The sequence below is a fragment of the Salmo trutta genome, chromosome 12, assembly GCF_901001165.1.
Source record: "Salmo trutta chromosome 12, fSalTru1.1, whole genome shotgun sequence".
Taxonomy (NCBI): Eukaryota; Metazoa; Chordata; class Actinopteri; order Salmoniformes; family Salmonidae; genus Salmo; species Salmo trutta.
In genome coordinates this window covers 55,228,573-55,253,325 of record NC_042968.1, presented here as the reverse complement: position 1 = coordinate 55,253,325, position 24,753 = coordinate 55,228,573, and the positions used below count along the sequence as shown (strand labels likewise).

Below are 24,753 nucleotides of genomic sequence, written 5' to 3'. Positions count from 1 at the left end.
GAGGGCAGAAAGGGTCAATAGCACATTCCACACAGTGTCTGGTGGCCATCAGCGAGATGTGTGACGCTCTATCCTGAAACAGGGGAAAACACTACAGCACGCAAAGGTGCAGTGCAGTACAGCACACATTCATTGCACTCATGAACACATACAGACACACACAAGCACTGCAGCACGCAACACAAACAACAGCACACTACACACACATGCATGTATAGCCACACTAACAAGCAATCGGTATTCCTCAGTCTCTCTCTCACAAACACACACACCCTCAACACTTTTAGCCACACACTCTCATGGACATACAAGACAATTATACTGTACATACTGTAAACCGGAGAAAGACACCAAACAACCAATCAAATGAAATAACACCTGCCATTCAAAGGAAGCAGACTAGCAGAGTTGGAGGGATTTAACAGGTTTGAGCCACTGAACCACTTAAAGTGTCATGGAGTGAGGTGTTTAAAACCCATGGACAGACACACCCCACTAGCCTGATCTGCCCTTCTCGTAAGCGAGAACGGACGCACACACTAAACACACAGAGCTTGTGAGTTGGCTCCATCTCAGTCTTGACAAACCAATGATAATGCATATAGTGATAATTCAATAAGTAGACACGTTTATAAAAAAGAAAAAAAGGTCAAGTCTGCTCGGAGGAATGACCTTGATGTAATTTTGAGCCGAACTTGATTTTCACAACAACAAAAAATGAATACATAAATGAATAAGAAAACCCCCTATGAAAAACAACAAAGAGCTTGCTTCATTTAATGTTCATCAATTATGCATATTTACCTCGGAGCACTTGGAATGCCACGAGTCTTGAGAAAAATGCCTCTAGCATCTCAGTGCTAGAGGCGTCACTACAGACCCTGGTTTGATTCCAGGCTGTATCACAACCGGCCGTGATTGGGAGTCACGTAGGGCGGCGCACAATTGGACCAGCATCATCTGGGTTTGGCTGGGGTAGGCCGTCATTGTAAATAAGAATTTGTTCTTAACTGACTTGACTAGTTAAATAAAAGGTTGAATAAAAAAATACAAAATAAAAAGCTGTGGGAAAAACCAACACTCACGATGAATGTGCGTGTCAATAGTACAAGGCCCCATATGATGTTAGCACAATGACAAGTCAGCCAGTCAAAAGCTATCATCTTACGGTTTACCATGAGCAGAAAGACGATGAGTGTGAAATGGGGACTTTTACCTTGTTTTATGTGAATTTTCTCAGAGGAATAATCTATTAACAATAAATGAATTCCTATTAACATAAGATTAAAGTGGTGTAGTCTATAGTAGATGGAATAACTAGGATTTTATAAATTTTGTTATCTATTTTGTCTGTTGATAAAGCAATCTTGGGATTCCGTGACTACACAGCCTACTCATCAGAACACAGATCCGTTCCAAGTGCCTTTTTGGGCATTTTCCTTTGTATTTATCTTCTTAAAAGCTCATGCACGACACACAGTCTGCGTTTACTAGCCTATACCAGACCATGGAAAGAGAAAGAAGAGAGGGGAGGAGGCCAGCCTTGGGCAAGATTTTATTTCCATGGCACCAAAATGCCTTGACCTGAAAAAACAAAGCTAATGATATTTTAGTCAAACATATACGGCAACAGCGCTTCAATGCATCCTTCCCCAGAGAACGTCAGTCGCGAGCAGAATTGACGCATTGTTCAGGGCGCGCAGAGCTTGGAGAAGCGCATGGAAGCGGCGAGTCACGAGAGGCACGCATCACGCCAAGTGAAGTGGATAGAGTCCACCAATGACCGATCTACTCTACAATATCAGAGCGTCTATCGTTAGCTCTTCACCGCCGGCTAACACACACTGACCGATCTACTCTACAATATCAGAGCGTCTATCGTTAGCTCTTCACCGCCGGCTAACACACACTGACCGATCTACTCTACAATATCAGAGCGTCTATCGTTAGCTCTTCACCGCCGGCTAACACACACTGACCGATCTACTCTACAATATCAGAGCGTCTATCGTTAGCTCTTCACCGCCGGCTAACACACACTGACGTGACTGCTGTTTGTGTGTGCGCTACGCTCATCCGAGAACTAGTTCACGAGAGAGAGGAGAGGAGAGGAGGAGAGGGATCCTTGCTCAATGCCTAATCCCCACAGTGCTGACATGAAGCAGGTAGATTTACTTAGCCAAGAGGGAACACTTACATTTACCATAATCTCCGAAAGTATTAAACAGTTGCTGCCATTGCCAAACACCCCATAGTAACCAATTCTAAGAGAATAATAAACATATTTGAAAGAACATTTCTAAAGCCTATACTTAGGCTACTCCACATTGCATGACTGACCAAAACGGCTATTGCCTGAAATAAAGCAAGAACAGTGCAGGAACCTTTCGCTGACAGCATCCTAAAATTGCATCTGACAATATTTACGCATACATGGACTACAGCAAAAAAAAACTACAAACTAGACACGCTAATCTTACCTAAATCTGCACAGGCGGCATTGGGAACCGTTTAAACATTTCATAAACAGACAAGACGACTTTGTTTATATAGAGGAAGAGATTTCTTTTCTATTTCTCTCTTTGAGAGAAGCATGCAGTCGAGTCACACATGAGCGGAGAATGGTTTTTTAAATTGTATATGCTTCATATGGTGCTCGGAGCGGAGCGGAGAGAGAGGGAGAAGGGGCGGAGGGGTTGCGTGTCTGGCTAGCCGCCAGTTGACAGCTCAGCTGGATATCGGTGAACACTGCGAACCCCCCCCCACCCACCCTCGCAGCGTGTCACTTTAGGATTGTTTCCGCAGTAGAAAGTTTATTCAAGCTCCCTCTCTCTAAAGGCACTGGACCAGCCATCCGTTCAGCTATTTCATCAAGGGACAGGCAGGTTATTTTTCTGACACGGCCTAGGCCACGGTGCGATCTCTAATGAACAGCTTGATAAGGGGAGGAATTTTACAACTGTTTTCAGCCCTCAATTAATTCTGCTGTCAAAACAAAATGAAGGCCGCTGCTGTCTGGACGCCACGTCTGGACACAGAGGTCAAGGGTCACCATTTGTATACACACAAACACACCCCAAGTAGGGCCCTTTGTGTTGGCTACCTGATAAGATACAGTGCAAGCCCTGGGAAAGCCACAATGCATAACACAACATAGGCTGTAACCATAGATTACCATGTACCTTCCCCAGGAGTCAAAAGGATGGCATAAGCTATTCATGAATATGGAGATGAGAGAAGGATGTGTAAGGTAAAGATGTGCATTATTCCCCATTATCCTTGCCATATTTACAGTGCCTTGGGGAAAGTATTCAGACCTCTTGACTTTTTCAAAATGTTGTTAGGTTACAGCCTTATTCTAAAATTGATGAATTAGTCCCCCCCCGCAATATCAATATACACATACAATACCCCATAATGACAAAGCAAAAACAGATTCAGAAATGTTTGCTAATTTATTCAAAATAAAAACTGATATCACATTTAAATAAGTATTCAGACCCTTTTACTCAGTACTTTGCTGAAGCACCTTTGGCAGCGATTACAGCCTCGAGTATTCTTGGGTATGACGCTACAAGCTTGGCACACCTGTATTTGGGGAGTTTCTCCCATTCTTCTCTGCAGATCCTCTCAAACTCTGTCAGGTTGGATGGTGAGCGTTGCTGCACAGCTATTTTAAGGTCTATCCAGAGATGTTCTATCTGGGTGGTTCCAAACTTCTTCCATTTAATAATGATAGAGGCCACTGTGTTCTTGGGGACCTTCAATGCTGCAGAAATGTTTTGGTACCCTTCCCCAGATCTGTGCCTCGACACAATCCTGTCTCGGAGCTCTACGGTCAATTCCTTCGACCTCATGGCTTGGTTTTTGCTCTGACCTTATATAGACAGGTGTGCCTTTCCAAATGTCCAATCAATTGAATTTACCACAGGTGGACTCCAATCAAGTTGTAGAAACATCTCAAAGATGATCAATGGAAACAGGATGCACCTGAGCTCAATTTCAAGTCTCATAGCAAAGGGTCTGAATACTTATGTAAATACAGTATTTTTGCCTTATTTTGCCAAAGAGGCAAAAATGTCTAAAATCCTGTTTTCGCTTTGTCATTATGGGGTATTGTGTGTAGATTGCTAAGGATTTGTATCTATTTAATCCGTTTTAGAATAAGGCTGTAACGTAACAAAATGTGGAAAAAGTCATACTTCCCGAAGGCACTGTATGTGATAGTCAACCCATTTTCTTTAGGCCTACCATGATTGGCTTTGAGATTAGGATCTAATAAACTCCTGACACGCAAGGTTTTACACAGACGAGTGTGCGCGAGAGCGCAAGACCAACCGAGCAAGAGAGAGGTAGAAGGAGTGACACCATTTGGAGAGATTTCCCTTGATTACTGTAGCATGTCGTAGTTTACACAAGAACCAATGTTGAGCTCCTGACCCCCAGAAGAGCTTGGTTCTGGTTGCTTAGTTCAGTCTGCAGCCTCAACACAGCAATGTGTGTGTGTGTGTGTGTGTGTGTGTGTGTGTGTGTGTGTTAGCAGTGTGTGTATATATATATATATATATATATATATATATATATACACACACTGCTCAAAAAAATAAAGGGAACACCTAAACAACACATCCTAGATCTGAATGAAATAAATAATCTTATTAAATTCTTTTTTCTTTACATAGTTGAATGTGCTGACAACAAAATCACACAAAAATAATCAATGGAAATCCAATTTATCAACCCATGGAGGTCTGGATTTGGAGTCACACTCAAAAGTAAAATGGAAAACCACACTACAGGCTGATCCAACTTTGATGTAATGTCCTTAAAACAAGTCAAAATGAGTCTCAGTAGTGTGTGTGGCCTCCACGTGCCTGTATGACCTCCCTACAATGCCTGGGCATGCTCCTGATGAGGTGGCGTGTGGTGCAACGTGGCGTTGGTGGATGGAGTGAGACATGATGTCCCAGATGTGCTCAATTGGATTCAGGTCTGGGGAACGGGCGGGCCAGTCCATAGCATCAATGCCTTCCTCTTGCAGGAACTGCTGACACACTCCAGCCACATGAGGTCTAGCATTGTCTTGCATTAGGAGGAACCCAGGGCCAACCGCACCAGCATATGGTCTCACAAGGGGTCTGAGGATCTCATCTCGGTACCTAATGGCAGTCAGGCTACCTCTGGCGAGCACATGGAGGGCTGTGTGGCCCCCCAAAGAAATGCCACCCCACACCATGACTGACCCACCGCCAAACCGGTCTTGCTGGAGGATGTTGCAGGCAGCAGAACGTTCTCCACAACGTCTCCAGACTCTGTCACATCTGTCACATGTGCTCAGTGTGAACCTGCTTTCATCTGTGAAGAGCACAGGGCGCCAGTGGCGAATTTGTCAATCTTGGTGTTCTCTGGCAAATGCCAAACGTCCTGCACGGTGTTGGGCTGTAAGCACAACCCCCACCTGTGGACGTCGGGCCCTCATACCACCCTCATGGAGTCTGTTTCTGACCGTTTGAGCAGACACATGCACATTTGTGGCCTGCTGGAGGTCATTTTGCAGGAATCTAGCAGTGCTTCTCCTGCTCCTCCTTGCACAAAGGCGGAGGTAGCGGTCCTGCTGCTTGGTTGTTGCCCTCCTACGGCCTCCTCCATGTCTCCTGATGTACTGGCCTGTCTCCTGGTAGCGCCTCCATGCTCTGGACACTACGCTGACAGACACAGCAAACCTTCTTGCCACAGCTCGCATTGATGTGCCATCCTGGATGAGCTGCACTACCTGAGCCACTTGTGTGGGTTGTAGACTCTGTCTCATGCTACCACTAGAGTGAAAGCACCGCCAGCATTCAAAAGTGACAACAGCTGGTGTGCAATCTCTAATATTAAGGAAGTCTAGAGTTTGATCGCACGGGTTAGAATACTTCATGATAAGATGCAGACCATACTATTTACTTTTCGTAATGGTCTATTTACCACCACAAACCAATGTTGGCACTAAGACTGCACTCAACAAGCTTTATAGGGCCATAAGCAAACGAGAAAATGCAACATCCAAAGGCTTCGCTTCATGTGGCCAGTGATTTTAATGCAGGGAAACATATCAGTTCTCATTTTTACTAGCATGTCACCTGTGCAACAAAACTCTTGATCCCCTTTACTCCACACACAGAAAGGCATAAAGCTCACCCTCGCCCTCCCTTTCGCAAATCTTATTATAACTCATCCTTCGGATTCTTCTTTACAAGCAAAACAGAAAAGTACCAGTGATGCGCTCAATACGGAAGTGGTCTGATGAAGTAGATGCTAAGTTACTGGACTGCTTCGCTAGCACAGACTGGAATATGTTCCGGGATGCATTCGATAACATTGATGAGTTTTACCACATCAGTCACCGGCATCATTAATAAGTGCATCGACGATGTCCCCATAGTGACCGTACGGACATATCCCAACCAGAAGCCATGAATTACAGGCAACATCGACACTGAGCTAAAGGCTAGGAGTGGGACACTAATCCGGACGCTTATAAGAAATCCCGCTACGACCTCAGACGAGCCAAACAGGCAAAGCATCAATACAGGACTAAGATCGAATCCTACTACGCCGGCTCTGATGCTCGTCAAATGTGGCAGGGCTTGCAGACTATCACGGATTACAAAGGGAAACGCAGCCGCAAGCTGCCCAGTGACACAATCCTACCAGACGAGCTAAATGCCTTCCATGCTTGCTTCAAGGCAAGCAACACTGAACCATGCATGAGAGCACCAGCTGTTCCAGACTACTGTGTTCTTGCTCTCCGCAGCCGATAAACAGGCTAACATTCACAAGGCCACAAAGCCAGATGGATTACCAGGATGTGCATTCAGAGCATGCGCTGACCAGCTGGCAAGTGTCTTCACTGACATTTTTTACCTCTCCCTGACCACCATAGTAACACCTACATGTTTCAAGCAGACAACCATAGTCCTTGTGCTCAAGAACGTCAAGGTAACCTGCCTAAATGACTATCACTCCGTAGCACTCACATCTGTAGCCATGAAATGCTTTGAAAGCCTGTCATGTCTCACATCAACACAATCATCCCAGATAACCTAGACCCACTCCAATTTGCATACCGCCCCAACAGATCAACAAATGACGCAATCTCTATTGCACTCCACACTGCCCTCTCCCACCTGGACAAGAGGAACACCTATATGAGAATGCTGTTCATTGACTACAGCTCAGCGTTCAACACCATAGTGCCCTTCAAGCTCATCACTAAGCTCAGGACCCTAGGACTGAACACCTCCCTTTGCAACTGGATCCTGGACTTCCTGATGGGCCACCCCCAAGCGGTGAGGGAAGCCCACGTCAGACTCCAACACTGTTACAGGCTTTGGTTTTTCCATTTATGTTTTGAAGTTGGACTTTAGCACATATAGTTTGTTAGCACATAGGGCGCATCTATTGGTGTCACCTCGTTAGTCAGTATACTGTATGTTACACCTGTGCTGTTTGCCATCTCATTTGTGGGAAGGTGTTTCACCTGTGCGAGCCCAGGTGCTATTTAAGAGTGGCTGGCCCAGTGCTCCAATTGTCTTGAGAGATGCGGAGGGTTAACACCTTTAGTTGGCTCTCCCTATTTTTATTTCTAGACAACCCTTTTTTGTTATTTAGTTTTTTTGGTTTGCTTCCTGTCTTTAAGTTTGGTGTTGGTTTTCCTTTTGGTTTGCCTTTACTAAATTGAGTGGGTGCTCATGGTGGGTGTTTTAAGGTCCCAGTTGTTGCTATGCAACTTTCAGTGGACACCCTCAAGAGTGTCTTTTAGAACCCCTCCTAAAACCCCACCTGTTTCGTTTTGGTAGTTGTCAGTGAATGTTTGTTAGTATCCTCTTTTGTTTGAGTGACATTATTTGTTTTTTTTTGCTGGAAAACGTAACACACCATCATTAAGTTTGCTGACAACACAACGGTGGTAGGCCTGATCACCAATGATGAGACAGCCTGTAGGGAGGAGGTCAGTCAATTGGAAGGCCCACAACAACCTCTCCCTCAACGTCAGCAAGACAAAGGAGCTGATCAAGGACTTCATCCACATCATTGGGGCTGTAGTGCTTCAAGTTCCTCTGTGTCCACATCACTAAGGAATTAACAAGGTCCACACACAACAACACAGTCGTGAAGGCACGAAAACGCCTCTTCCCCATCAGGAGGCTGAAAAGATTTGACATGGGCCTTCAGATCCTCAAAAAGTTATACAGCTGCACCATTGAGAGAATCTTGACTGACTGCATCATCGCTTGGTATGGCAACCGCTTGGATGCATCCGACCGCAAGGCAGCACATAAGGTAGTGCGTACGGCCCTACAAATTGGAAGGCCCTAAAAGGAAGGATGGCCCTGCAAATTGTCAAAGACTCCAGCCAACCAAGTCATAGACTGTTCTCTCTGCTACCGCATTGCAAGCGATATCGATGTCGATATCCACTGGACCCTAAACAGTTTCTACTCCCATGCCATAAGACTGCTAAATAGTTAACCAAATAGCTACCCGGACTATCTGCATTCACTCCTTTGGCTCATCATATATGCTGCTGCTTATTATCTATCCTGTTGCCTAGTAACTTTACCCACCTATATGTACATATCTACCTCAATTACCTCGTACCCCTGCACATCGACACAGTATATATCCAAGTTATCATGTGTGTAAACGCCCCGACCACTGTCCCAGCTTGCATGGTGTCACATGCTAAGTGGAACATCACCTACCTACCTTTACAGCAGATTACATCCATTGAGTCAGATGGCCTTTTACTGCTCTCTCATTGGCTCTCCCTATCATAGGCCCATATCCATCTTAAAGACAGAAAGTTACTTTCAAGGAAGTTGCCTCTAATAAAAGGACACTGATACAGGGTCAGATTCAGCCACATTGAAGGAGTAAGTATAGAAGTTGCCCCTAACTAACCACTGATCCACAGTCAGATTCAAGCATACTGAAGGAGTAGACAAATTATATAAAATTGCCCCTAACCACTGAAGTGCTTCACCAGTCATACACAATAACATATGTGTAATAAATTGATCTGCATACGTGTTTTTCCTATCATCGCAAGTGTGTCTGTGCGTGTAGGGCATCTTACCTGGTCTCTCTTTGCCCGTTCCTTTACTTTCAGCCAGTTTCTGTATCAAGCCCTCCACAGAGGTGTTCTCCATGTTCCGCAAAAACTCTGTATGGACCTGCAGAGGGACAACACAACAAACACATAGGGTCAAGACGTGCGCCTCGTTTACAGATTGAGTAAGTTAGAATTTTGTCCCCAAATGTATATTATATAAACTCAACAAAAAAAACATCCCTTTTGCAGGACCCTGTCTTTCAAAGATAATTTGTAAAAATCCAAATACCTTCACAGATCTTCACTGTAAAGGGTTTAACCTGTTGAGGATCTTATCCCGATCTTATCCCGGTATTGGGATTCATTGTCATGTGACCATGGCGGGGAATTCAAAACTGCAAGAGTAATCATTTCAAAAAATCAAATAATCAACTATTTTCCTCCATTTGAAAGATATATCTCCTAAATCTAACCACGCTGTCCGATTTTCAGAGGCATTACGGAGAATGCATAAAGTTAGGTTATGTGAGGAGAGTACATTGACAATAGCTGCGTGTAATGTTTAGCCAATTCAAAGAAGGGCATCAACAGACAGAAAACTAGCTAGAATTATGCACTTACCTTTGACAATCTGCATCAGATGACACTCATAGGACATTATGTTATACAATACATGCATTTTTAGTTCCATCAAGTTCATATTTATATCCAAAAACAGCATTTACAGTCGCGGTGAAATTCAGAATTTTTTTCGGCTCGAATGCACCCAGTGAATCCAGCATTACAAATCACGGAATTACTATTCGAAAACATTGGTAAATTATAATGTCATTCAAAGAATAATATATTATCATCTCGTAATTGCTACCGAAGGGCCAGATCTCAAAATAACTTTACTGGGAAATCACATTTTGTATAAACTGGGTACTATGCTAACAACAATAAGCTATATGCTAAGCTAAGCTAAGCTATACCGTTAGCATTAGCATCATCTAATATCGATAATAACATTCTAAATATCCCCTTACCTTTGATTATCTCCATCAGAAGGCGCTGCCAGAGATCCCAGGTCCAGAACAAATGTGGTTTCTTTTGACAAAGTTCATAATTTATGTCCAAATAGTTAGCGTTCAGTAGGCTCCCACAAAATGAGGTGGGCAGTGTAAAGTCACGTCGAAAAACTAAAGAAAACCTAGTAAATAATCTATTTACGTTTGTTTAAACATGTCAAACGTTGTTTAGCACTAATCTTTTGTTCCATTTTTAACGTGAAACATCAGTAAACATCAGTAATATTTTCACACAACCTATCAAGTGTCTAGAATAAACGATAATGACAAAGGCACTCTTCTCAGATTCATGCGCAGGCGCAAAAAATGAAGTGATGACGTGTCAACTTGTAAGCTTTCTAATTCGGTGTGTATTTATCACAGATGCTTCCAACAACTTTCTAAAGATCGTTGACATCTAGTGGAAGCAGTAGGAGTTGCGAACTGAATCCTTTCTCACTGTGGTATCTTTAAAACAATGACACTAAATAGTACAGCCACAAAATTCTCATTTTTTTAAATCTATTTTTCTCAGGTTTCTGCCTGCAATATGAGTTTTGTTATACTTACAGACACCATTCAAACTGTTTTAGAAAATTCAGAGTGTTTTCTATCCGAATGTGTTAATAATATGCATATCCTAGCTTCTGAGTTGGTGTAGGAGGCAGTTAAAAATGGGCACATATTTTTTTCAAAATTCTCAATACTGCCCCCGTGGCCCGTAGAGGTTAAACACTGTTTCCCATGCTTGTTCAATGAACCATAAACAATTAACGACAGTTCCACAGGTGCATGTTCATTAAGACACTAACAGCTTACAGACGGTAGGCAATTATGGTCACAGTTATGAAAACTTAGGACACTAAAGAGGCCTTTCTACTGACTCTGAAAAACATCAAAAGCAAGATGCCCAGGGTCATCTGCGTGAACGTGCCTTAGGCATGCTGCAAGGAGGCATGAGGACTGCAGATGTGGCCAGGGTAATAAATTGCAATATCCGTACTGTGAGACGCCTAAGACAGCGCTACAGGGAGACAGGACAGACAGCTGATCTTCCTCGCAGTGGCAGACCACGTGTATCAACACCTGCACAGGATCGGTACATCCGCACATCACACCTGCGGGACAGGTACAGGATGGCAACAACAACTGCCTGAGTTACACCTGGAACGCACAATCCCTCCATCAGTGCTCAGACTGTCCGCAATAGGCTGAGAGAGGCTGGACTGAGGGCTTGTTGGCCTGTTGTAACGCAGGTCCTCACCAGACATCACCGGCAACAACATCGCCTATGGGCACAAACCAACTGTCGCTGGACCAGACAGGACAGGCAAAAAGTGCCCTTCACTGACTAGTCACGGTTGTGTCTCACCAGGGGTGATGGTCAGATTTGCGTTTATCGTCGAAGGAATGTACTCTAGAGCGGGATCGATTTGGAGGTGGAGGGTCCGTCATGGTCTGGGGCGGTGTGTCACAGCATCATCGGACTGAGCTTGTTGTCATTGCAGGCAATCTCAACGCTGTGCGTTACAGGGAAGACATTCTCCTCCCTCATGTGGTACCCTTCCTGCAGGCTCATCCTGACATGACCCTCCAGCATGACAATGCCACCAACCATACTGCTCATTCTGTGCGTGATTTCCTACAAGACAGGAATGTCAGTGTTCTGCCATGGCCAGCGAAGAGCACAGATTTCAATCCCATTGAGCATGTCTGGGACCTGTTGGATCGGAGGGTGAGGGCTAGGGTCATTCCCCCCAGAAATGCCCGGGAACTTGCAGGTGCCTTGGTGGAAGAGTGGGGTAACATCTCACAGCAAGAACTGCCAAATCTGGTGCAGTCCATGAGGAGGAGATGCACTGCAGTACTTAATGCAGCTGGTGGCCACACCAGATACTGACTGTTACTTTTGCCCCCCCTTTGTTCAGGGACACATTATTCCATTTCTGTTAGTCACATGTCTGTGGAACTTGTTCAGTTTATGTCTCAGTTGTTGAATCTTGTTATGTTCATACAAATATTTACACATGTTAAGTTTGCTGAAATTAAACGCAGTTGACAGTGAGAGGACGTTTCTTTTTTTGCTGAGTTTATAAAGAGTTTATGGTTAGTGAATGCCATTTTGTGAGATACTTCTCCTTATTAGCTGAAATCATGTTTTTTCAAAGCCATTTTAGCTGTCAACCTAGCTGTTCGGTTCGAACAGATTCACAAATCATGGGAATTTGTTGCCCTATGCAGAACGTTTTCTCCCTCCAAGGCACGTGTTGCTCGGCAACCCCCCTGAACAGGCCTGCTTCCTCTGGATAAAGCCAGTGTAAGAATGCTAACAAACGTTTGTGCCATGAAACTAAATACATGCTGCATTGACCCACAAAACCTAAGTGTTAGATTCATCATAGTGTTAGACAAAGTAAGGAAAGTGAAATTCAATGTTGTTTTATTTTAATTTGCAGCTGTTGTTGGTAAGTAATGAATCTGCTAGCTTCTGATAAGACTCACTGAATCTTTATCTTGGAGTTTGCACTTTTGGGACTATTCCATTGGTTCCATTGTACAGGGGAAACTAAATCAAGCTCAGCTCAAGTATTTTCACATGTATTTGACCCCGGTATGGCATCAATACAGTTAGCATTACATGAATAAACTAAAAAAAAAATCACTTGAAGAACTGAAGGCAGAGAGGCAGACACTTGGAATACGACACACTTGAATGGGTGTTGATTGAGTCCATTGAGGGCTCACTCTGTGTTAGTAGTAACACTGGGAAGTGCTGGTGCAATAAGAAAATGGGGCAGTGGGGTGTGTGACAGAGAGTGGGTGTGCCTGTATCTGTGTGTGTGTGATAGTCATGTGTGAGACAGAGAGAAAGGGGGGAGAATGTGTGTGTATTTGCTGTGTGGTGTGTGATGGTTTGTGTTGTGAGTGACAGCTCGGGTCCTTGGGGACTGCTCTCTGGGTGTCTCTGGTTTTAGAATGCTCAGAAGGAGTGACACATACAATATGGCTCTGTGCTTTCCACTGTATACTCCCTCTAATAGACTGTACTACCCAATGTTTGCTTCGCTCTCTGTTATTTAAGAAAATATAAAAATCTCTGTACAATGTGTCTCAATGGCCTGTGGGGACTGGCTTACATAATACATTTTGGTATGGTTTTGTGTCGGTAGGTTTGTTGTTGACAGAGCGGTTTCCTGATGCCCTCTGGGTGCTCTCACAGGAAGGATGGTGTTTGTTTATTTGTTTTGGATGTCAGTGGCGTGTGTGTCCGTGTGTGCCGTTTGTTGTCAGTGGTTTGTGTGTGTGTGTGTGTCAGACTGTATCGGGGGAAGGGTAAAAGGACCAGACAGATGACGAACAGGGACTGACTGACTGTGCCATCTCGCCAAACGATTCAGATGTGCGTGATACTGTAAGCACAACAGAGTACCTCCATCCACTATCATGACCATACATACACATCTCCCCATCCCCCCTCCTGAGCCCCTCCGGCAAGGCGGAGTGCATTAGCCCCCTGCACCCTCACGGGGGGGGCTTGGCGAGGTCGAATGCTCACTCCAGCACACGCGATATGTCAGGTGCTCTAGCCCAGCTGCTCACTGCTGCCGTGAGGAAATGCACTGTAATGTCATCACCTGCGTCTCACACACACACACACACACACACACACACACACACACACACACACACACACACACACACACAACCCCCCCTCAAACCCCTCCTTACCGGTAGTGATTTTTCACACATGCACAGAAAAAACACACATCTGCACTCAAGGGCACTTCCCTCACACACAAATGCTCGCTTACAAATACAAACATTGCACGCACAACAAACACACAGACTACACACACACACACACTTGCCCGCCTGTGACTCTGCACAGCACGGAGGCATATCGTTGAAAAATATCAACCAGAATAAACACGCAGTAGTAAAGAAGTAGTACCAAATATGACTTTTAGTTAAATTGTCGTCATATATATATATATATATATATAAATAAATATATAAATACATATATAATAGTATATGCCAATTAGCAGAGGCTTTTATCCCCCCAAAAAACAACATATGGGTGTTCCCAGGAATCAAACCCAATATCTTGGCATTGCAAGCTCCATCCTCTACCAACTGAGCTACAGAGGACCTCATTCTCCTCTTAAACCGCATTGTACCGTGTGACCTCACATCCCCTCTTTACTTCCATGCAGTCTCTTTACATCCTCCCCTCTTCCCATGCCGTGGTCTTTAGTGGTTTCTATTCATGTCCAGAGAGTAGAGGGGTAGTAGAACTAGAAAATGGCTGAGACATGCAGACTGCCACTGTTTAGACCCCAGCCCCAGGTTAACATGAAACTACACTTAACGCCAGACTAGCCAGTGTGCCAAACAGCCAAACTGGGGCTGTGTGCATGTCAGTACACATTGTGGTCACCTGGCCAGTTAATGGTGTGTTGAGTCAGTAGACCGTATTAATTATTTTAGTGTGTTGATGTGTTTGGAAAATATGGATTGTTTAAGAGTATGTGTTTACTTGACCATGTGTGTGTACAGTGTAATGTCCATTTGCGTGTGCAGAGGTGTAATGTCCATTTGCGTGTGCAGAGGTGTAATGTCCATTTGCGTGTGCAGAGGCGTCATGCCCATATGGGGCACAAGGGCACATCCGATTTTCCATGTTCTAAAACATTGCAGATGTTAAATAAATTACTCAACTTCATTTTTAAGCCCATGTTTTATCATCGTTATTTTGTGGTATTTTTGAGGGGGCACAATGGACCAGGAAAAAAGTACCCCCCCCCTGTTCTCCCTAGTACGTGGTTCCTTCCATAGTGCACAATGGAGCATTTGATTTGATTTTAGCCGTCGGTGAAGGGCAGGACTCACAGGAGGTATGTTTGTAAATGAATTTGATCAAGCTATGCAGCCTATTCATTCCTTCTTGATGAATAAATAAAACTAACATGTGTTGCTGTTTCTCTGTAATAATAGCCACCTAGCAATTTTATGAAGTTGGCTTTAGCTAGCCAGCTAGAATGGGAATCTCTCAACCTCACAACTGCCTACCAAGCCATTTCTGGCTATCAATCAAGTTATAGTTAGACAAGCTGCTCTCTTAGCTGGCATGCCTGTTGGAAATGTGGCTACACTTCAGAAAAGCAAGCCATTATAAAACGCAATAAGACTCACATTCCTTTTAATATTTTACCCAGATTTTAGAAGAGAAGCATATTAAGTTTCTTTTTAAAAAAAAGCACCAGTCAGGAGGATACAGACAGCTCAAGAGGTATGCTTAGATATGCAACAAAAAAAGAACTTGGTTTACAAGTAAATCAGGCACCTTATGATAATGAATCTACAAATACCATGATATGTGCCTGTGTTGTTGATGTATGTTATGATCCCATGTACTATGTTGTGATTTGGATGTAATATCATCGGCATGTTAATGCAGTATATTGAGATGTGTGATTTACAACAGTCAAAATGACACCCTCATTGAAATGTCAATTTAACAGATAAAGATAATTTATGCAAAAAATATATATAATATTTGTTTTACATGGCATAAAATATTATGGCTCTAGATTGCAGGGGGGAAAAAACAGTTTCATCCTCACACACTTTGTGCCCCCTCTAGAATAATGGGAGCAAGACACCCCTGTGCGTGTGTACAGTATAATGACAGTGTGTGTATTTGTTTGTCTATAGTGCTGGTCAAGTAAGTGTACTGTGTGCGTGCGTGTTTGCATGTCTGGGCCGAGTTTGAGTGTCTGTGGTCTAACTGATGAAGCAGAATCTTGCACGATTAGAGTGGCCACATTCTCCCTTCCTCGGATCCCTCCTCTCCATCTCCCCTCCAATCTGGTTTAAAGGGTATTCATCACGGAATCACAATTACTTGGGCTGCCTGCGCGTCATTTCCCAGCTGTTTGGGACAGCACTCACCCACCTTTAGGCTCTATTTTAATTAAGCCCAGCCCAGCCTAGCCAAGCTAACACAGACAGGCAACGTTGTCCTTCTCCTGTTCAAATGCATGGTAAGACTGGAGCTTTAAGGCAGAGAGTGGGGCTGTGGCTCCCCCTGTGGACACTACTGGGACTGCAGCAACAGCCATTGCACAGTACACACTCAGTGGAGCGGAGTTTCTTTTGAGTTGTCTATTCCGTCAAGTAGTAAAACCTCTAGAATTTCTTTAACATCTATCATAGAAAAACATTTGAGATTTAAAAAAAATTATATTATGTTGTAATTGGAACGATCAACATTGTAATTATCACTGATTCAGTAATATATGTACAGCAAAACACAGTAAAGTTCAGTAAAATATCCACACTTCTTAAGATCAGAGTGCAATGCCTAGTACAGTTGGCATGCCTCTGGTTGCATGTTGAAGGTGTTTTAGATTGGTCGAGAGGGAGTTTTGATCAGTTTTTAATTGGTTGATATAAACCACTGAATGGAAGGCTTCCTGGTTCTCAGTTAAACGATTAGAGTGATCAAAGACTACACTAATTAATCTGACGCACAGTGAACCCACTGAGCAAGGGGACAGGACACAAACCCCACCCCGCCCACAGGAATGTGTGTGTGTGTGTGTGTGTGTGTGTGTGTGTGTGTGTGTGTGTGTGTGTGTGTGTGTGTGTGTGAATGCACGTATATGTGTGTGTTGACTCACCTCTCCGATCTGAACGTGTGTCTCGTCAACAGATTGTGCGTACGACTGAATGATATCCTTCATGTGAACGATGTGGCTCTCCTCGATGTTCTGAAATTTCTGGAACACAGAAAGAAAACACAAAGGAGTAAATATGCAGAAAATCATCCACTTACACTTAGGAGTCACTAAACTAGAGGAAAACAAATATGCCAGTAGAAGAGTTAGGACCCAGAGTTTTCCATGACGTTTGACCTGATCAGGAAACACAGCCCCAGCTGATTTTTGTTTTGCATTATACCTGCTATATTTTTGTATTCTGAAAGTTACATACAGTATCTTGAAAACCTGATTGCTGACATGCAAAATATGTTGGGACTATATCAACAATGGGACTAATGAAACAAATACCAAAAGATTTTCCTTTAAGCTACTTTTGACTTATGACGTGCTAGACGCCTTGCGAAAGATGGATGTAAAAAATCTAAAACATCCACTTGGGCTGATTTGCTTGATCCTTTCTTGCATTAGCTTTCTGCTCCTCTGATCGCAGAATCTTTAACCTTACAATTATTTCAGGTACCATCCCTGGGGTCTGCAAATATATATACTCCCCCCTTCAGAAAGGTGGTGACACATGTGACCTAAATCATTTTCGCCCCATTTCCAAACTGTCTTGCCTAGCAAAAATGATAGAATCCTTGGTAAATACTCAACCTTAGATTGTTTTTAACTACAAAATATATACTAAAATGTAGTCGTGGCCAAAAGTTTTGAGAATGACACAAATATTAATTTCCACAGTTTGCTGCTTCAGTGTATTTAGATATTTTTGTCAGATGTTACGATGAAATACTGAAGTATAATTACAAGCATTTCATAAGCGTCAAAGGCTTTAATTTTTTTTATTTTTTTATTTTAGTAAACCTTTATTTAACCAGGTAGGCTAGTTGAGAACAAGTTCTCATTTACAACTGCGACCTGGCCAAGATAAAGCACAGCAGTTCGACACATACAACAACACAGAGTTACACATGGAATAAACAAATATACAGTCAATAATACAGTAGAAAAAAAGAAGTCTATACAGTGAGTGCAAATGAGGTAGGATATGGTAGGTAAGGCAATAAATAGGCCATGGTGGCGAAGTAATTACAATATAGCAATTAAAAACACTGGAATGGTAGATGTGCAGAAGATGAATGTGCAAGTAGAGATACTGGGGTGCAAAGGAGCAAGATAAATAAATAAATACAGTATGGGGATGAGGTAGTTGGATGGGCTGTTTAGAGATCGGCTATGTACAGGTGCAGTGATCTGTGAGCTGCTCTGACAGCTGGTGCTTAAAGCTAGTGAGGGAGATACGAGTCTCCAGCTTCAGAGTTCGTTCCAGTCATTGGCAGCAGAGAACTGGAAGGAAAGGCGGCCAAACGAGGAATTGGCTTTGTGGGTGACCAGTGAGATATACCTGCTGGAGCGTGTGCTACGGGTGGGTGCTGCTATGGTGACCAGTGAGCTGAGATAAGGCGGGGCTTTACCTAGCAGAGACTTGTAGATGACCTGGAGCCAGTGGGTTTGGAAACGAGTATGAAGCGATGGCCAGCCAACGAGAGAGTACAGGTCGCAGTGGTGGGTAATATATGGGGCTTTGGTGACAAAACGGATGGCACTGTGATAGACTGCATCCAATTTGTTGAGTAGAGTGTTGGAGGCTATTTTATAAATGACATCGCCGAAGTCGAGGATCGGTAGGATGGTCAGTTTTACGAGGGTATGTTTGGCAGCATGAGTGAAGGATGCTTTGTTACGAAATAGGAAGCCGAGTCTAGATTTAATTTTGGATTGGAGATGCTTAATGTGAGTCTGGAAGGAGTGTTTACAGTCTAGCCAGACACCTAGGTATTTGCAGTTGTCCACATATTCTAAGTCAGAACCGTCCAGCGTAGTGATGCTGGACGGGCAGGCAGGTGTGGGCAGTCATTGGTTGAAGAGCATGCATTTATTTTTACTTGCATTTAAGAGCAGTTGGAGGCCACGGAAGGAGAGTTATATGGCATTAAAGCTTGTCTGGAGGTTAGTTAACAGAGTGTCCAAAGAAGGGCCAGAAGTATACAGAATGGTGTCGTCTGCATAGAGGTGGATCAGAGAATCACCAGCAGCAAGAGCGACATCATTGATGTATATAGAGAAGAGAGTCGGCCCGAGAATTGAACCCTGTGGCACCCCCATTAGAGACTGCCAGAGGTCCGGAAAACAGGCCCTTCGATTTGACACACTGAACTCTATCAGAGAAGTAGTTGGTGAACCAGGCGAGGCAATCATTTGAGAAACCAAGGCTGTTGAGTCTGCCAATAAGAATGTGGTGATTTACATGAAGTTGATGCAAAGAGTCAATATTTGCAGTGTTGACCCTTCTTTTTCAAGACCTCTGCAATCCGCCCTGGCATGCTGTCAATTAACCTCTGGGCCACATCCTGACTGATGCCAGCCCATTCTTGCATAATCAATGCTTGGAGTTTGTCAGAATATGTGGGTTTTTGTTGGGTCTGGGGAGTTTCCTGGCCATGGACCCAAAATATCAATGTTTTGTTCCCCGAGCCACTTAGTTATCACTTTTGCCTTATGGCAAGGTGCTCCATCATGCTGGAAAAGGCATTGTTCATCACTAAACTGTTCCTGGATGGTTGGGAGAAGTTGCTCTCGGAGGATGTGTTTGGTACCATTCTTTATTCATGGCTGTGTTCTTAGGCAAAATTGTGAGTGAGCCCACTCCCTTGGCTGAGAAGCAACCCCAAACATGAATGGTCTCAGGATGCTTTACTGTTGGCATGACACAGGAATGATGGTAACGCTCACCTTGTCTTCTCCGGACAAGCATTTTTCCGGATGCCCTAAACAATCGGAAAGAGGATTCATCAGAGAAAATTACTTTACCCCAGTCCTCAGCAGTCCAATCCCTGTACCTTTTGCAGAATATCAGTCTGTCCCTGATGTTTTTCCTGGAGAGAAGTGGCTTCTTTGCTGCCCTTCTTGACACCAGGCCATCCTCCAAAAGTCTTCACATCACTGTGCGTGCAAATGCACTCGCACCTGCCTGCTGCCCTTCCTGAGCAAGCTCTGTACTGGTGGTGCACCGATCCCGCAGCTGAATCAACTTTAGGAGACGGTCCTGTCACTTGCTGGACTTTCTTGGCCGCCCTGAAGCCTTCTTCACAACAATTGAACCGCTCTCCTTGAAGTTCTTGATGATCCGATAAATGGTTGATTTAGGTGCAATCTTACTGGCACCAATATCCTTGCCTGTGAAGCCCTTTTTGTGCAAAGCAATGATGACCGCACGTGTTTCCTTGCAGGTAACCATGGTTGACAGAGGAAGAACAATGATTCCAAGCACCACCCTCCTTTTGAAGCTTCCAGTCTGTTATTCAAACTCAATCAGCATGACAGAGTGATCTCCAGCCTTGTCCTCGTCAACACTCACACCTGTGTTAACGAGAGAATCACTGACATGATGTCAGCTGGTCCTTTTGTGGCAGGGCTGAAATGCAGTGGAAATGTTTTTTGGGGATTCAGTTAATTTGCATGGCAAAGAGGGACTTTGCAATTAATTGCAATTCATCTGATCACTCATAACATTCTGGAGTATATGCAAATTGCCATCAGACAAAGTGAGGCAGCAGACTTTGTGAAAATGTATACTGCTCAAAAAAATTAAAGGGAACACTTAAACAACACATCCTAGATCTGAATGAAAGAAATAATCTTATTAAATACTTTTTTCTTTACATAGTTGAATGTGCTGACAACAAAATCACACAAAAATAATCAATGGAAATCCAATTTATCAACCCATGGAGGTCTGGATTTGGAGTCACACTCAAAATTAAAGTGGAAAACCACACAACAGGCTGATCCAACTTTGATGTAATGTCCTTAAAACAAGTCAAAATGAGGCTCAGTAGTGTGTGTGGCCTCCACGTGCCTGTATGACCTCCCTACAACGCCTGGGCATGCTCCTGATGAGGTGGTGGATGGTCTCCTGGGGGATCTCCTCCCAGACCTGGACTAAAGCATCCGCCAACTCCTGGACAGTCTGTGGTGCAACATGGCATTGGTGGATGGAGCGGGACATGATGTCCCAGATGTGCTCAATTGGATTCAGGTCTGGGGAATGGGCGGGCCAGTCCATAGCATCAATGCCTTCCTCTTGCAGGAACTGCTGACACACTCCAGCCACATGAGGTCTAGCATTGTCTTGCATTAGGAGGAACCCAGGGCCAACCGCACCAGCATATGGTCTCACAAGGGGTCTGAGGATCTCATCTCGGTACCTAATGGCAGTCAGGCTACCTCTGGCGAGCACATGGAGGGCTGTGCGGCCCCCCAAAGAAATGCCACCCCACACCATGACTGACTCACCGCCAAACCGGTCATGCTGGAGGATGTTGCAGGCAGCAGAATGTTTTCCACGGCGTCTCCAGACCCTGTCACGTCTGTCACATGTGCTCAGTGTGAACCTGCTTTCATCTGTGAAGAGCACAGGGCGCCAGTGGCGAATTTGCCAATCTTGGTGTTCTCTGGCAAATGCCAAACGTCCTGCACGGTGTTGGGCTGTAAGCACAACCCTCACCTGTGGACGTCGGGCCCTCATACCACCCTCATGGAGTCTGTTTCTGACCGTTTGAGGCCTGCTGGAGGTCATTTTGCAGGGCTCTAGCAGTGCTCCTCCTGCTCCTCCTTGCACAAAGGCGGAGGTAGCGGTCCTGTTGCTGGGTTGTTGCCCTCCTACGGCCTCCTCCACATCTCCTGATGTACTGGCCTGTCTCCTGGTAGCGCCTCCATGCTCTGGACACTACGCTGACAGACACAGCAAACCTTCTTGCCACAGCTCGCATTGATGTGCCATCCTGGATGAGCTGCACTACCTGAGCCACTTGTGTGGGTTGTAGACTCCGTCTCATGCTACCACTAGAGTGAAAGCACCGCCAGCATTCAAAAGTGACCAAAACATCAGCCAGGAAGCATAGGAACTGAGAAGTGGTCTGTGGTCCCCACCTGCAGAACCACTCCTTTATTGGGGGTGTCTTGCTAATTACCTATAATTTCCACCTGTTGTCTATTCCATTTGCACAACAGCATGTGAAATGTATTGTCAATCAGTGTTGCTTCCTAAGTGGACAGTTTGATTTCACAGAAGTGTGATTGACTTGGAGTTACATTGTGTTGTTTAAGTGTTCCCTTTATTTTTTTGAGCAGTGTATATTTGTGTCATTCTCAAAACTTTTGGCCACGACTGTACACCAGTCAGGTTTCAGACCAGGTCATATAACAATTTCTGATACTTCTTTGGTTTTAAATTATGTTCTTAATTGTGCATAAGAAGAAACACTGCGCGGCCCGTTTTATTGACCTGTCTAAAGCCTTCGACACTGTGGACCAATCATTACTTATTCAGAGTCTTTCATCAATTGGCCTGGACCTGGCTGTGTGTAGCTGGAATGTATTTAAAGGACAGAACACAGTGTGAATTTACTGGTGGTGTTAAATCAGGGATTCTTGGGATCAGCAATTCTTGGTCTGGTTCATTTCACTATTTACATAAAAATGATTGTTTTTTACAGAAAAAACTGACTTTCACCTGTATGCAAATGGCAATGTTGTGCATGATATTGCCCCCACAGCTGACCAGGCTCTGTCAGAGCTTCAATCAGCCTTTATTGCCCTGCTGAAAGCCTTTAACTACCAATTTCAGTTCAATGTAGGTAAAACCAAGTATATGTTATTTTCCAAATCAATTAAAAATGTTTGATGATTTGTGCATACGTACTTTGGATGGTGCCCTCATTAATCGTGCCCCCGCTTATAAATATTCTATTAGGACACGGTCCTGTCTTACTTTAAAATAGCAGAAAACAAATAATTCACTTAACATTCATTCTGGTTATTGACTATGGCGATATCGTCTATATGAATGCAACTGCTACTGTATTGAAGCCATTGGACGCAGTTTATCATAGCGCATTGCACTTTATTACGGGTGATAGAAAACGCAATGATGTGTACTGAACCTATCAGAAAGTAGGCTGGCCCTCTTTGAAGGCTAGTATATTGATGCGTTGCACACTCAATGTCTATAAAGTACTCTTGCATAAACTTCTGCCATACCTTACCTCATTGTTAACCTTCAGACGTATAAGTTACCAGACCCGGAGTCAGGAGTGGCTAAACCTGGGGATCCATTCAATCTCCACCGAGTTCGGGAAATCTGCTTTTAGGTTTTTTTGTTGCGCCTCTCATGTGGAATGATTTCCAAATGTTGGTGGAGTTGGTGCCTCGAGGGCAATTCAGACGGATGTTACAGGGCTTTTTACTGAATAATGTGTTTGTTTCATATGATTGTGTTTTGCTTTTCGTGTTTTCCGTGTTTGCTTTTCATGTATTGTGTAACTGATGTGTATATAGATAGGCTACGTAGCCAATAGTGTAATGGTTGTCTATTGATGTGTTGATGCAGGGCTCATCTGCAAAAGAGACCGTAACCTCAGCATGACCCCCTGCTTAAATAAAAAGTACCGTAACCTCAGCATGACCCCCTGCTTAAATAAAAGGTTAAAAAATATATAAGGAAACACCAACATAAAAGTGTCTTAATAGGGCGTTAGGTCACCACGAGCCACCAGAACAGCTTCAATGTGCCTTGGTGTGCGTAGCTTATAGATAACTAAGACAAACACTTTCTCCTGGTCAGGCCAGGTCAGGAAAGACTTTGGGCTCTGTCACGGTCTACGAAAAGAGGAATTCAAAAGAGCCCAATGTGTGTGTGTACAACAGAACATGTGCACCGTGTCCAATGCAGGAAAAACAGTGCACGGAAGGATTACTCTTGGATTGATAAAAACACATGTATACATTTCCCTAAAGACTTCCTCTTTGTGCCCTGGCCACTTCCTTCTTGTGTGTGTGTCATCTCTATTTGGGTGGTCTGGAAACGAAGGGACACCAACACAGATCCCCCTGCAGCACAAGGTGCCAATTATCCAGGGTGGGCCAGCCACAAGGAGCTGGGCTCATCTCTGGTCTCTGGGTTTGGAGCGGTCTGTGTGTGTGAAGAGTGTGTGGGGGGGGGGGGGGGGTGTTTACTCCCATCAAGTGCTGGCTGGAGAGAGTTTGGGGTAAACTGAGGAGAATGACTATAAATAATCATAAACTCCTAAATCACATGGTGGAGAGAGGGGAAGATGAGCGTGCCTGACCACATAAACACATACATCGCAGACACACACACTTCGCTCACAAGCTCGTAAAATGTGCACTAGCATGGATATAGGCAATCTCATATTCTTTCACACACAAACATCCATGATTGCTCGAGCAAACACTACCACATTTAGTGTACACACAAAAACGCACGACACACAGAGTACATTCACAGGCGAGCGCACGTGCATAAGCCCCAGTATTCACGTCAGCCTACAGACACACTCAGACAGAGAGTCAGACAGACAGATAAGAGACACAAACTCAAAACACACACACACACACGCAAGTGACGTCACAGAACACGTGCGCCCGCGCCGTGTTTATAAGTCATGTGCACATGTGTTGAATTTGAGATGAGCCGTCGACTGTGATCTAAGGAAGCAGAGCTGTCCTGCTGTTTTCTCTGGGGGGGAAACAGAAACGCTCCCCTAACTTAAACCAGTTTGGCCGTGTGTCTCGCTGCGGTGCAGGAGGATATGGAGGGCCAAATTCTGTTGATCTGATTTTAATTTAGACTTGATCTAATCAGCCGTTCAGATGGTTCCAATCAGAGTTTTCCACAATGATTCCGTTAGGGAGGAAAAAACAAGCTGGAGATGATAAAGGCATGGAACGCAGAACACACACAGCACGGAATACTGAGCGGTGGACACACACACACACACACACACACACACGACTG

The 24,753-nt window shown here is 44.2% G+C and overlaps 1 protein-coding gene across 8 annotated transcripts in view; it reads right to left on the bottom strand.

Moving 5' to 3' along the window:
* fcho2 (FCH and mu domain containing endocytic adaptor 2) overlaps positions 1–24,753 on the bottom strand; it is a 102,639-nt gene that overhangs the window by 46,221 nt on the left and 31,665 nt on the right. For all 8 annotated transcript variants that reach the window (XM_029768840.1, XM_029768839.1, XM_029768841.1 and 5 more), the window contains exons 7-8: positions 16,833–16,931; positions 9,122–9,218 (exon numbers count right to left, since the gene is read on the bottom strand). In XM_029768840.1, coding sequence (XP_029624700.1) covers positions 9,122–9,218; positions 16,833–16,931 — 196 coding nt within the window. The remainder of the gene's footprint in view (positions 1–9,121; positions 9,219–16,832; positions 16,932–24,753) is intronic.